This window comes from Salvelinus namaycush, chromosome 17 (genome assembly GCF_016432855.1).
Source record: "Salvelinus namaycush isolate Seneca chromosome 17, SaNama_1.0, whole genome shotgun sequence".
Classification (NCBI taxonomy): Eukaryota; Metazoa; Chordata; class Actinopteri; order Salmoniformes; family Salmonidae; genus Salvelinus; species Salvelinus namaycush.
The window spans coordinates 30,950,898-30,963,267 of record NC_052323.1 but is presented as its reverse complement, the minus strand read 5'-3'; the positions used below and the strand labels follow the sequence as shown (position 1 = coordinate 30,963,267).

Genomic DNA, 12,370 nt, shown 5'->3' with positions numbered 1-12,370 from the left:
TAGGGAACCAGTAACCTCTCTGTGTGTTCCTCTATAGCCCTGGTGCAGACAGCATCCTACGTAGTGTTGATAGGGAACCAGTAACCTCTCTGTGTGTTCCTCTATAGCCCTGGTGCAGACAGCATCCTACGTGGTGTTGATAGGGAACCAGTAACCTCTCTGTGTGTTCCTCTATAGCCCTGGTGCAGACAGCATCCTACGTGGTGTTGATAGGGAACCAGTAACCTCTCTGAGTGTTCCTCTATAGCCCTGGTGCAGACAGCATCCTACGTAGTGTTGATAGAGAACCAGTAACCTCTCTGTGTGTTCCTCTATAGCCCTGGTGCAGACAGCATCCTACGTGGTGTTGATAGGGAACCAGTAACCTCTCTGTGTGTTCCTCTATAGCCCTGGTGCAGACAGCGTCCTACGCGGTGTTGATAGGGAACAGGGAGTGGATGAGGAGGAACGGACTAGAGATCAGACCTGATATAGACGAGACCATGACTGAACATGAACGCAGGGGACGCACTGCTGTACTGGTGGCTGTCGACAGTGAGTTGTGTGTGTGTGTGTAGGACGCACATTAAGTACGACAGTGGCTCCCTATTTTCTATTGTCCTTGACCCCTAGGCACTAATACATCTACAAAGTTTGGATGGGTATTAGAAAAATTATAATAGCTTTGAGTACCGTCTAGTAGACTTCTAATATTATCAATACTAGAATACACGCCCAGTATATTATCAACACTAGAATACATGCCCAGTATATTATCAACACTAGCATAACACTTAGAATACACGCCCAGTATATTATCAACACTAGAATACACGCCCAATATATTATCAACACTAGAACAACACTTAGAATATACGCCCAGTATATTATCAACACTAGCATAACACTTAGAATACACGCCCAGTATATTATCAACACTAGAATACACGCCCAATATATTATCAACACTAGAATACACGCCCAGTATATTATCAACACTAGAATACACGCCCAATATATTATCAACACTAGAATACACGCCCAGTATATTATCAACACTAGCATAACACTTAGAATACACGCCCAGTATATTATCAACACTAGAATAACACTTAGAATACACGCCCAGTATATTATCAACACTAGCATAACACTAGAATACACGCCCAGTATATTATCAACACTAGAATACACGCCCAGTATATTATCAACACTAGAATACACGCCCAGTATATTATCAACACTAGAATACACGCCCAATATATTATCAACACTAGAATACACGCCCAATATATTATCAACACTAGAATACACGCCCAATATATTATCAACACTAGAATACACGCCCAATATATTATCAACACTAGAATACACGCCCAGTATATTATCAACACTAGAATACACGCCCAGTATATTATCAACACTAGAATACACGCCCAGTATATTATCAACACTAAAATACACGCCCAGTATATTATCAACACTAGAATACACGCCCAGTATATTATCAACACTAGAATACACGCCCAGTATATTATCAACACTAGCATAACACTTAGAATACACGCCCAGTATATTATCAACACTAGAATACACGCCCAGTATATTATCAACACTAGAATACACGCCCAGTATATTATCAACACTAGAATACACGCCCAGTATATTATCAACACTAGAATACACGCCCAGTATATTATCAACACTAGAATACACGCCCAGTATATTATCAACACTAGCATAACACCCAGTATATAATCAACACTAGCATAACACTTAGAATACACGCCCAATATACACTACCATTCAAAGTTTGGGGTCACTTAGAAATGTCCTTGTTTTTGAAAAAAAAGCACATTTTTTTGTCCATTTAAAATAACATCAAATTGATCAGAAATACAGTGTAGACATTGTTAATGTTGTTATTGACTATTGTAGCTGGAAACAGCAGATTTTTTTATGGAATATCTACATAGGCGTGCAGAGGCCCATTATCAGAAACCATCACTCCTGTGTTCCAATGGCACATTGTGTTAGCTAATCCCTGTTTATCATTTTAGAAGGCTAAGCACAGCTGAAAATGGTTGTCCTGATTAAAGAAGCAATAAAACTGGCCTTCTTTAGACTAGTTGAGTATCTGGAGCCTCACAAGTCCTCAACTGGCAGCTTCTTTAAATAGTACCCGCAAAACACCAGTCTCAACGTCAACAGTGAAAAAGCGACTCCGGGAAGCTGGCCTTCTAGGCAGAGTTGCTCTGTCCAGTGTCTGTGTTCTTTTGCCCATCTTAATCTTTTCTTTTTATTGGCCAGTCTGAGATATGGCTTTTTCTTTGCAACTCTGCCTAGAAGGCCAGCATCCCGGAGTCGCCTCTTCACTGTTGACGCTGAGACTGATGTTTTGCGGGTACTATTTAATGAAGTTGCCATTTAAGGACTTGTGAGGCATCTGTTTCTCAAACTAGACACTCTAAAGTACTTGTCCTCTTGCTCAGTTGTGCACCGGGGCCTCCCACTCCTCTTTCTATTCTAGTTAGATATCTACGCCTATGTAGATATTCCATATAAAATCAGCCGTTTCCAGCTACAATAGTCATTTACAACATTAACAATGTCTACACTGTATTTATGATCAATTTGATGTTATTTTAATTGACAAAAAATTAGCTTTTCTTTCAATAATAAGGACATTTCTAAGTGACCCCAAACTTTTGAATGGTAGTGTATTGCTTCATTTTAAGTTCTGGTATGGATATTGGAACATATCCTTAGGAGTTTCCAACGATTTAATCCATTGTGTTGCTGAATCTATAATCCCCCTCTGTCTATAACCATTGTCTATCTGTCTATAACCACCCTCTCTCTCTCGGTCCCTCCCTCTCTCTCTCACCTACCTCCCCCTCCCTCTCTCTCTCACCTACCTCTCCCTCTCTCTCTCTCCCTCTCTCTCTCTCTCGCTCTTCCTGTCTCTCTCTCGCTCTTCCTGTCTCTCTCTCTCTCGCTCTTCCTGTCTCTCTCTCTCTCTCGCTCTCGCTCTTCCTGTCTCTCGCTCTTCCTGTCTCTCGCTCTTCCTGTCTCTCGCTCTTCCTGTCTCTCGCTCTTCCTGTCTCTCGCTCTTCCTGTCTCTCGCTCTTCCTGTCTCTCTCTCGCTCTTCCTGTCTCTCTCTCGCTCTTCCTGTCTCTCGCTCTTCCTGTCTCTCTCGCTCTGCCTCTCTCTCTCTCTGCCTCTCTCTCTGCCTCTCTCTCTGCCTCTCTCTCTGCCTCTCTCTTCCTGTCTCTCTCTTTCTCTCTCTCTCCCTGTTTCTCTCTACCTCCCTCCCCTCCCTGTCTCTCTCTCCCTCCCCTCCCTGTCTCTCTCTCCCTCTCTCTCTGCGTAGGTCTGCTATGTGCCATGATAGCCATAGCAGACACAGTGAAGCCAGAGGCAGGTTTAGCGGTTCACGCCCTGCAGGCCATGGGTCTGGAGGTGATTCTGATGACTGGAGACAACAGCAAGACAGCACGGGCCATCGCTGATCAGGTAGGGGATAGGACTGGATTGGCTTGGGATTTTTATGAATGTATGTATATAAACCAGGACATTCTTTAAAGATGAAAAGGAATGTTGTTTTGTAAGTCACTCTGGATAAGAGCATCTGCTAAAGAACCCAAATGTGGTTTTATTGTGGCTTGTGAACTGTCATTTAGCTGTCTCTATGTCTCCTCCAGGTGGGAATCAGGAAGGTGTAAATGTGGTTTGATTGTGGCTTGTGAACTGTCATTTAGCTGTCTCTATGTCTCCTCCAGGTGGGAATCAGGAAGGTGTAAATGTGGTTTGATTGTGGCTTGTGAACTGTCATTTAGCTGTCTGTCTCCTCCAGGTGGGAATCAGGAAGGTGTAACGGTAGTTTTATTGTGGCTTGTGAACTGTCATTTAGCTGTCTGTCTCTTCCAGGTGGGAATCAGGAAGGTGTAAATGTGGTTTTATTGTGGCTTGTGAACTGTCATTTAGCTGTCTCTCTGTCTCCTCCAGGTGGGAATCAGGAAGGTGTAAATGTGGTTTGATTGTAGGTTGTGAACTGTCATTTAGCTGTCTCTATGTCTCTTCCAGGTGGGAATCAGGAAGGTGTAAATGTGGTTTGATTGTGGCTTGTGAACTGTCATTTAGCTGTCTCTATCTCTCCTCCAGGTGGGAATCAGGAAGGTGTAAAGGTAGTTTTATTGTGGCTTGTGAACTGTCATTTAGCTGTCTGTCTCCTCCAGGTGGGAATCAGGAAGGTGTAAATGTGGTTTTATTGTGGCTTGTGAACTGTCATTTAGCTGTCTCTATCTCTCCTCCAGGTGGGAATCAAGAAGGTGTAAATGTGGTTTTATTGTGGCTTGTGAACTGTCATTTAGCTGTCTCTATCTCTCCTCCAGGTGGGAATCAAGAAGGTGTTTGCAGAGTTGCTGCCGTCCCACAAGGTGGCCATGGTAGAGCAGCTGCAGCAGGCAGGGAAGAGGGTGGCCATGGTGGGTGACGGGGTCAACGACTCACCCGCTCTGGCCATGGCAGATGTTGGCATCGCCATAGGAACGGGCTCTGACGTGGCCATAGAGGCAGCTGACGTGGTGCTGATCAGGGTGAGGAGAAGAGGGCAAGACTGGGTGTATGGATGGATGTTTACCTGTCTGGTTAAATGTTAATATGTCTGTCTGATAATCTCTACATGTTAATATGTCTGTCTGTCTCAGGGTTTCCGTTATCTGGTAATAGCTGTTTTTTGGCCAAAAAAATGAAATGAAAAATGAATAGCTGATGAATAAAATATTAATTGCCCGGGACGAAAGAAAAAAAATCCCATTGCAAAATGATGCTTTTTAGCCTATTCATTGATGGAAATACCAGTTGATGGAAATACATTTGACCGGGCATGCTTATTGGTCTATAGGTTCATTTGCATAATTTAGTGGAATTAAATTGGAGCTTCGTTAGTCGTTGTGTATCATATTCATCACAGCATGATGAGCGGAAATCTGTCAGACAGAGCGAGAGCTGCTGCTGCAGCTTCTCTAACAGCCCGTTCGTTGCTGCTGGAGTGAAACATGCTTTTTATAAGTGCACAACAATTGGAAATGCAAATGTGTGTTAAAACCTGTTTATTTCTCAACTGGTAATTGAAGCTCGCTTTAAAGACCCTTGTTCCCTTCGGTCTCAACGTAGACTTTGATCTGAAGCCATTCTTGTGATTATTGTGCCATTGTAATTGTTTGTAAGCTTGTGTAGTCTAAAATTAATCTATGATCTATCATCTGAGCTCTCCTTTGTTTTCAAATTGAAGCTCGCTTGCCATTTAAAGTGTATAGACAATGGTAGGCAGACAGCAGTATACATTTTGAAAACATATACTTAATTGTTTGAAACCTGAACATTTTACTTCATATTATCCGGTATGTCTTACCTTGCTTCAAAGTAGCCTAGCCAAAATCCTACCATATATATCATGGAGGAAATTATTTTATAAAGACTTCCATATGCCATTGAAGCCAGTAGCATTTTTCTCTCATGTTCTATTGGTTTTCAAATCAACTTTCTTTCATTGTCCAGTAGCCAAAGGCACAATCCCAGTCATATTAGCAACCCAGGCTAGTTGTTGACAATCCCAGTCATATTAGCAACCCAGGCTAGTTGTTGACAATCCTAGTCATATTAGCAACCCAGGCTAGTTGTTGACAATCCTAGTCATATTAGCAACCCAGGCTAGTTGTTGACAATCCCAGTCATATTAGCAACCCAGGCTAGTTGTTGACAATCCCAGTCATATTAGCAACCCAGGCTAGTTGTTGACAATCCTAGTCATATTAGCAACCCAGGCTAGTTGTTGACAATCCTAGTCATATTAGCAACCCAGGCTAGTTGTTGACAATCCTAGTCATATTAGCAACCCAGGCTAGTTGTTGACAATCCTAGTCATATTAGCAACCCAGGCTAGTTGTTGACAATCCCAGTCATATTAGCAACCCAGGCTAGTTGTTGACAATCCTAGTCATATTAGCAACCCAGGCTAGTTGTTGACAATCCTAGTCATATTAGCAACCCAGGCTAGTTGTTGACAATCCTAGTCATATTAGCAACCCAGGCTAGTTGTTGACAATCCTAGTCATATTAGCAACCCAGGCTAGTTGTTGACAATCCTAGTCATATTAGCAACCCAGGCTAGTTGTTGACAATCCTAGTCATATTAGCAACCCAGGCTAGTTGTTGACAATCCTAGTCATATTAGCAACCCAGGCTAGTTGTTGACAATCCTAGTCATATTAGCAACCCAGGCTAGTTGTTGCATCCTTAGATCTCCCTTCTTTCTAAGTTTCTCAGTCACATGAAACCGCTCACATGTAGAGGGCCTGTTTGACAACAGTGTTTACCTGCTAACTGCATTATAGAATGCACATTCACATGTAGAGGGCATTTTTGACAACAGAGTTTTCCTGCTATCTGCATTATAGAATGCACATTCACATTTACATTTACATTTAAGTCATTTAGCAGACGCTCTTATCCAGAGCGACTTACAAATTGGTGCATTCACCTTATGATATCCAGTGGAACAACCACTTTACAATAGTGCATCTAAATCTTTTAAGGGGGGGGGGGGGGGGTTAGAAGGATTACTTTATCCTATCCTAGGTATTCCTTAAAGAGGTGGGGTTTCAGGTGTCTCCGGAAGGTGGTGATTGACTCCGCTGACCTGGCGTCGTGAGGGAGTTTGTTCCACCATTGGGGTGCCAGAGCAGCGAACAGTTTTGACTGGGCTGAGCGGGAACTGTACTTCCTCAGAGGTAGGGAGGCGAGCAGGCCAGAGGTGGATGAACGCAGTGCCCTTGTTTGGGTGTAGGGCCTGATCAGAGCCTGAAGGTACGGAGGTGCCGTTCCCCTCACAGCTCCGTAGGCAAGCACCATGGTCTTGTAGCGGATGCGAGCTTCAACTGGAAGCCAGTGGAGAGAGCGGAGGAGCGGGGTGACGTGAGAGAACTTAGGAAGGTTGAACACCAGACGGGCTGCGGCGTTCTGGATGAGTTGTAGGGGTTTAATGGCACAGGCAGGGAGCCCAGCCAACAGCAAGTTGCAGTAATCCAGACGGGAGATGACAAGTGCCTGGATTAGGACCTGCGCCGCTTCCTGTGTGAGTCAGGGTCGTACTCTGCGAATGTTGTAGAGCATGAACCTACAGGAACGGGTCACCGCCTTGATGTTAGTTGAGAACGACAGGGTGTTGTCCAGGATCACGCCAAGGTTCTTAGCACTCTGGGAGGAGGACACAATGGAGTTGTCAACCGTGATGGCGAGATCATGGAACGGGCAGTCCTTCCCCGGGAGGAAGAGCAGCTCCGTCTTGCCGAGGTTCAGCTTGAGGTGGTGATCCGTCATCCACACTGATATGTCTGCCAGACATGCAGAGATGCGATTCGCCACCTGGTTATCAGAAGGGGGAAAGGAGAAGATTAATTGTGTGTCGTCTGCATAGCAATGATAGGAGAGACCATGTGAGGGTATGACAGAGCCAAGTGACTTGGTGTATAGCGAGAATAGGAGAGGGCCTAGAACAGAGCCCTGGGGGACACCAGTGGTGAGAGCACGTGGTGCGGAGACAGATTCTCGCCACGCCACCTGGTAGGAGCGACCTGTCAGGTAGGACGCAATCCAAGCGTGGGCCGCGCCGGAGATGCCCAACTCGGAGAGGGTGGAGAGGAGGATCTGATGGTTCACAGTATCAAAGGCAGCCGATAGGTCTAGAAGGATGAGAGCAGAGGAGCACATGTAGAGGGCCTTTTTGACAACAGTGTTGTCCTGCTAACTGCATTATAGAATGCACATTCACATGTAGAGGGCCTTTTTGACAACAGTGGTTTCCTGCTAACTGCATTATAGAATGCACATTCACATGTAGAGGGCCTTTTTGACAACAGTGTTGTCCTGCTAACTGCATTATAGAATGCACATTCACATGTAGAGGGCCTGTTTGACAACAGTGTTCACCTGCTAACTGCATTATAGAATGCACATTCACATGTAGAGGGCCTTTTTGACAACAGTGTTTACCTGCTAACTGCATTATAGAATGCACATTCACATGTAGAGGGCCTGTTTGACAACAGTGTTTACCTGCTAACTGCATTATAGAATGCACATTCACATGTAGAGGGCCTGTTTGACAACAGTGGTTTCCTGCTAACTGCATTATAGAATGCACATTCACATGTAGAGGGCCTGTTTGACAACAGTGTTGTCCTGCTAACTGCATTATAGAATGCACATTCACATGTAGAGGGCCTTTTTGACAACAGTGTTTACCTGCTAACTGCATTATAGAATGCACATTCACATGTAGAGGGCCTTTTTGACAACAGTGTTGTCCTGCTAACTGCATTATAGAATGCACATTCACATGTAGAGGGCCTTTTTGACAACAGTGGTTTCCTGCTAACTGCATTATAGAATGCACATTCACATGTAGAGGGCCTTTTTGACAACAGTGTTGTCCTGCTAACTGCATTATAGAATGCACATTCGCATGTAGAGGGCCTGTTTGACAACAGTGTTGTCCTGCTAACTGCATTATAGAATGCACATTCACATGTAGAGGGCCTTTTTGACAACAGTGTTGTCCTGCTAACTGCATTATAGAATGCACATTCACATGTAGAGGGCCTGTTTGACAACAGTGTTGTCCTGCTAACTGCATTATAGAATGCACATTCACATGTAGAGGGCCTGTTTGACAACAGTGTTTACCTGCTAACTGCATTATAGAATGCACATTCACATGTAGAGGGCCTTTTTGACAACAGTGGTTTCCTGCTAACTGCATTATAGAATGCACATTCACATGTAGAGGGCCTTTTTGACAACAGTGTTGTCCTGCTAACTGCATTATAGAATGCACATTCACATGTAGAGGGCCTGTTTGACAACAGTGTTTACCTGCTAACTGCATTATAGAATGCACATTCACATGTAGAGGGCCTGTTTGACAACAGTGGTTTCCTGCTAACTGCATTATAGAATGCACATTCACATGTAGAGGGCCTGTTTGACAACAGTGTTGTCCTGCTAACTGCATTATAGAATGCACATTCACATGTAGAGGGCCTTTTTGACAACAGTGGTTTCCTGCTAACTGCATTATAGAATGCACATTCACATGTAGAGGGCCTGTTTGACAACAGTGTTGTCCTGCTAACTGCATTATAGAATGCACATTCACATGTAGAGGGCCTTTTTGACAACAGTGTTTACCTGCTAACTGCATTATAGAATGCACATTCACATGTAGAGGGCCTGTTTGACAACAGTGTTGTCCTGCTAACTGCATTATAGAATGCACATTCACATGTAGAGGGCCTTTTTGACAACAGTGTTTACCTGCTAACTGCATTATAGAATGCACATTCACATGTAGAGGGCCTGTTTGACAACAGTGTTGTCCTGCTAACTGCATTATAGAATGCACATTCACATGTAGAGGGCCTGTTTGACAACAGTGTTTACCTGCTAACTGCATTATAGAATGCACATTCACATGTAGAGGGCCTGTTTGACAACAGTGGTTTCCTGCTAACTGCATTATAGAATGCACATTCACATGTAGAGGGCCTGTTTGACAACAGTGTTGTCCTGCTAACTGCATTATAGAATGCACATTCACATGTAGAGGGCCTGTTTGACAACAGTGGTTTCCTGCTAACTGCATTATAGAATGCACATTCACATGTAGAGGGCCTTTTTGACAACAGTGGTTTCCTGCTAACTGCATTATAGAATGCACATTCACATGTAGAGGGCCTTTTTGACAACAGTGGTTTCCTGCTAACTGCATTATAGAATGCACATTCACATGTAGAGGGCCTGTTTGACAACAGTGTTGTCCTGCTAACTGCATTATAGAATGCACATTCACATGTAGAGGGCCTGTTTGACAACAGTGGTTTCCTGCTAACTGCATTATAGAATGCACATTCACATGTAGAGGGCCTTTTTGACAACAGTGTTTACCTGCTAACTGCATTATAGAATGCACATTCACATGTAGAGGGCCTGTTTGACAACAGTGTTGTCCTGCTAACTGCATTATAGAATGCACATTTGCGTGTAGCCTACTGCCTTGTGTGCATTGCTGTGCTTATAATGTGAAGAAATAATAGTTGATGAACATTTTAATAACAAACGTTCTGATCTGTTGCATCAGACTCGTTGCTTTTAAACGTTTTATTTATGTAGTCTAGGCCTACTAGAACAACCTGGCGGACAAAATGGCGGACGGAAGACAGGGTGGTGCGGCAGGTGCCGCTTCGCATTCGAATGCTGTAATTTTATCTAAACCATCAGGTGTACGCCGACCCCAGCTAAGTAACTCATGCAAAGAGTTAAAGCGCAATTATGTGTTTTATCTCCAGTACTCTGCCATGATTGTCAGTTATGTAGCTGCTCTACTGATAATCTCAGTGCGTCCTTGCTGGGATGACACAATCAGTCTACTACCGGAGAATATTAACACCAAACACATTGGTTCACCGTTCCACGGGAGCGGACAGTACACAGCATACCATAATGTTCTGAATAATGGCCAAGTCTACCTCGCTCCTTATTCTACTGAACCGCTTAGGCGCAACAAACACAAGTCCAACATTTATCGGAAACTGTTAAACTACCTGTTCACTACCCTCCTGCTCTCCGGGGATGTGCAACTCAATCCTGGGCCCAACATCACCGAGCCAGCGATACGCACCGGAGTGGAAAGCGGTGGATGGCCTCGTCCACTGATCGTCGCCGCTGTGGAAGTGGGTGAGTGCTATGGTCCTATGGTTTCTCTCGACTCACCCGGCTCCAGGATAGATTTTGACTCTTCAAACATACCAAAGTCGCTATATGCGATCCCTGACTCTGCTTCTGGTACGCAAGCTGTTTTAATTAGTTCCCCGCATCCAGTGCAGGCGGGAGGGATTGTTAATTGCGCTACCGAACTGCCCCTAATCAAAACGAAACAAAACGGCCTAAACCCAGCCGTCAGAAAACACAGAAAATTTAACTTTTTTCAATGTGTCAATCACTCTCGAGTCATCTGGGACCCACGAGCTAAGCCCAAGGGACTACTAGGGGGGCACTTGAACATTCGTAGTGTCATTCCAAAAAGTGATCAAATTCAACATCTACTCACAGACTCCAACCTTGACTTTCTCTGCCTCTCGGAGACATGGCTCCATAAAAACTCTCCATCTGCTGCTTTGATTGTGCCTGGCTACAATGTTTTCAGGAGAGACAGGACTGAAGGAAGAGGAGGGGGTGTGATGATTTACATTAAAGAACATATCCGATGTAAACAAATTGAGTGGTCATGTGATAATGAACTAGAATGTATTGGCCTGAACATTACACTGTCTCCCCAAATGTCTTTTACCCTCATTGGAATGTATAGGCCACCTTCCACCAAAAGTGTGTTTTTTGATCAGTTTAAAAACATGCTTAGGGAATGTGATTTTGGGAAAGAGGTCATCTTAATGGGAGATTTTAACATTAATTATGAAGACAAGTGTTGTAGGAAAACCCTCAAACGGATCATTAATACCTTTGACCTTACACAGCTAGTTAAAGGGCCAACCAGGGTGACTTGTTGCTCTAAAACACAGATTGATTTGGTGTTCAGTAATAAACCAGAGAGAGTGACTAAATCATTCAATATGGTTACTGGGCTATCTGATCATAATCTGACACTTATAGCCAGAAAGCTGTCTAAGAGCAGGTTTAACCTCTCTACTGTTAGAAAGCCTGATCAACTAAGAATACCTAAGAGTGAATTAAGCTATTTTGAAAATGCAATTAAGGGAATTAACTGGAATGATCTCTTGTCCTATGCAGACGTGGAAGCTGATAGTCAAGTTTTTCTATCCACAATCCAGACTACATTAAATGGTTTCCTAAAGAAAATCAAATCCAAACCTGGCCAAAAGAGCACTCTTCCTTGGCTAAATGGAGAAATCTGGAAATTGATGAAAGAACGAGATTATTATCTAAAAATAGCCCTAAGATCCAAATTAGAGCATGACAGACGTAGGTTTACCATGTTGAGAAATAAGGTGATGAAAGAAATCAGACAGGCCAAGGCAAACTTTTTTATTAACATAATTGGTGAAGCAAAGGGAAATTCTAAACTGATCTGGGAGAATCTAAAAAAGTTAACAGGGAAAGACCATAGTAACACTGCAAAAAGACTAGAAATCATGGTGAATAACAATCTAACACAGGATGCAGTTGAAATAGCAATAGCCTTCAATTCCTACTTTATTGACTCTGTCAGGGTACTGACACAGAACCCCTCCACTGGTTTCTTGGGCTCAGTGCTAGTAAATGATGCTCAACCTGTCTTCATCATAAGGGAGG

General features: G+C 43.6%; 1 protein-coding gene across 1 annotated transcript in view; it reads left to right on the top strand.

The window, feature by feature from the left end:
* The window catches only part of LOC120062183 (copper-transporting ATPase 1-like), a 47,085-nt gene that overhangs the window by 23,638 nt on the left and 11,077 nt on the right, over positions 1–12,370 (top strand). The window contains exons 16-18 of the mRNA XM_039011988.1: positions 388–534; positions 3,354–3,496; positions 4,375–4,578. Coding sequence (XP_038867916.1) covers positions 388–534; positions 3,354–3,496; positions 4,375–4,578 — 494 coding nt within the window. The remainder of the gene's footprint in view (positions 1–387; positions 535–3,353; positions 3,497–4,374; positions 4,579–12,370) is intronic.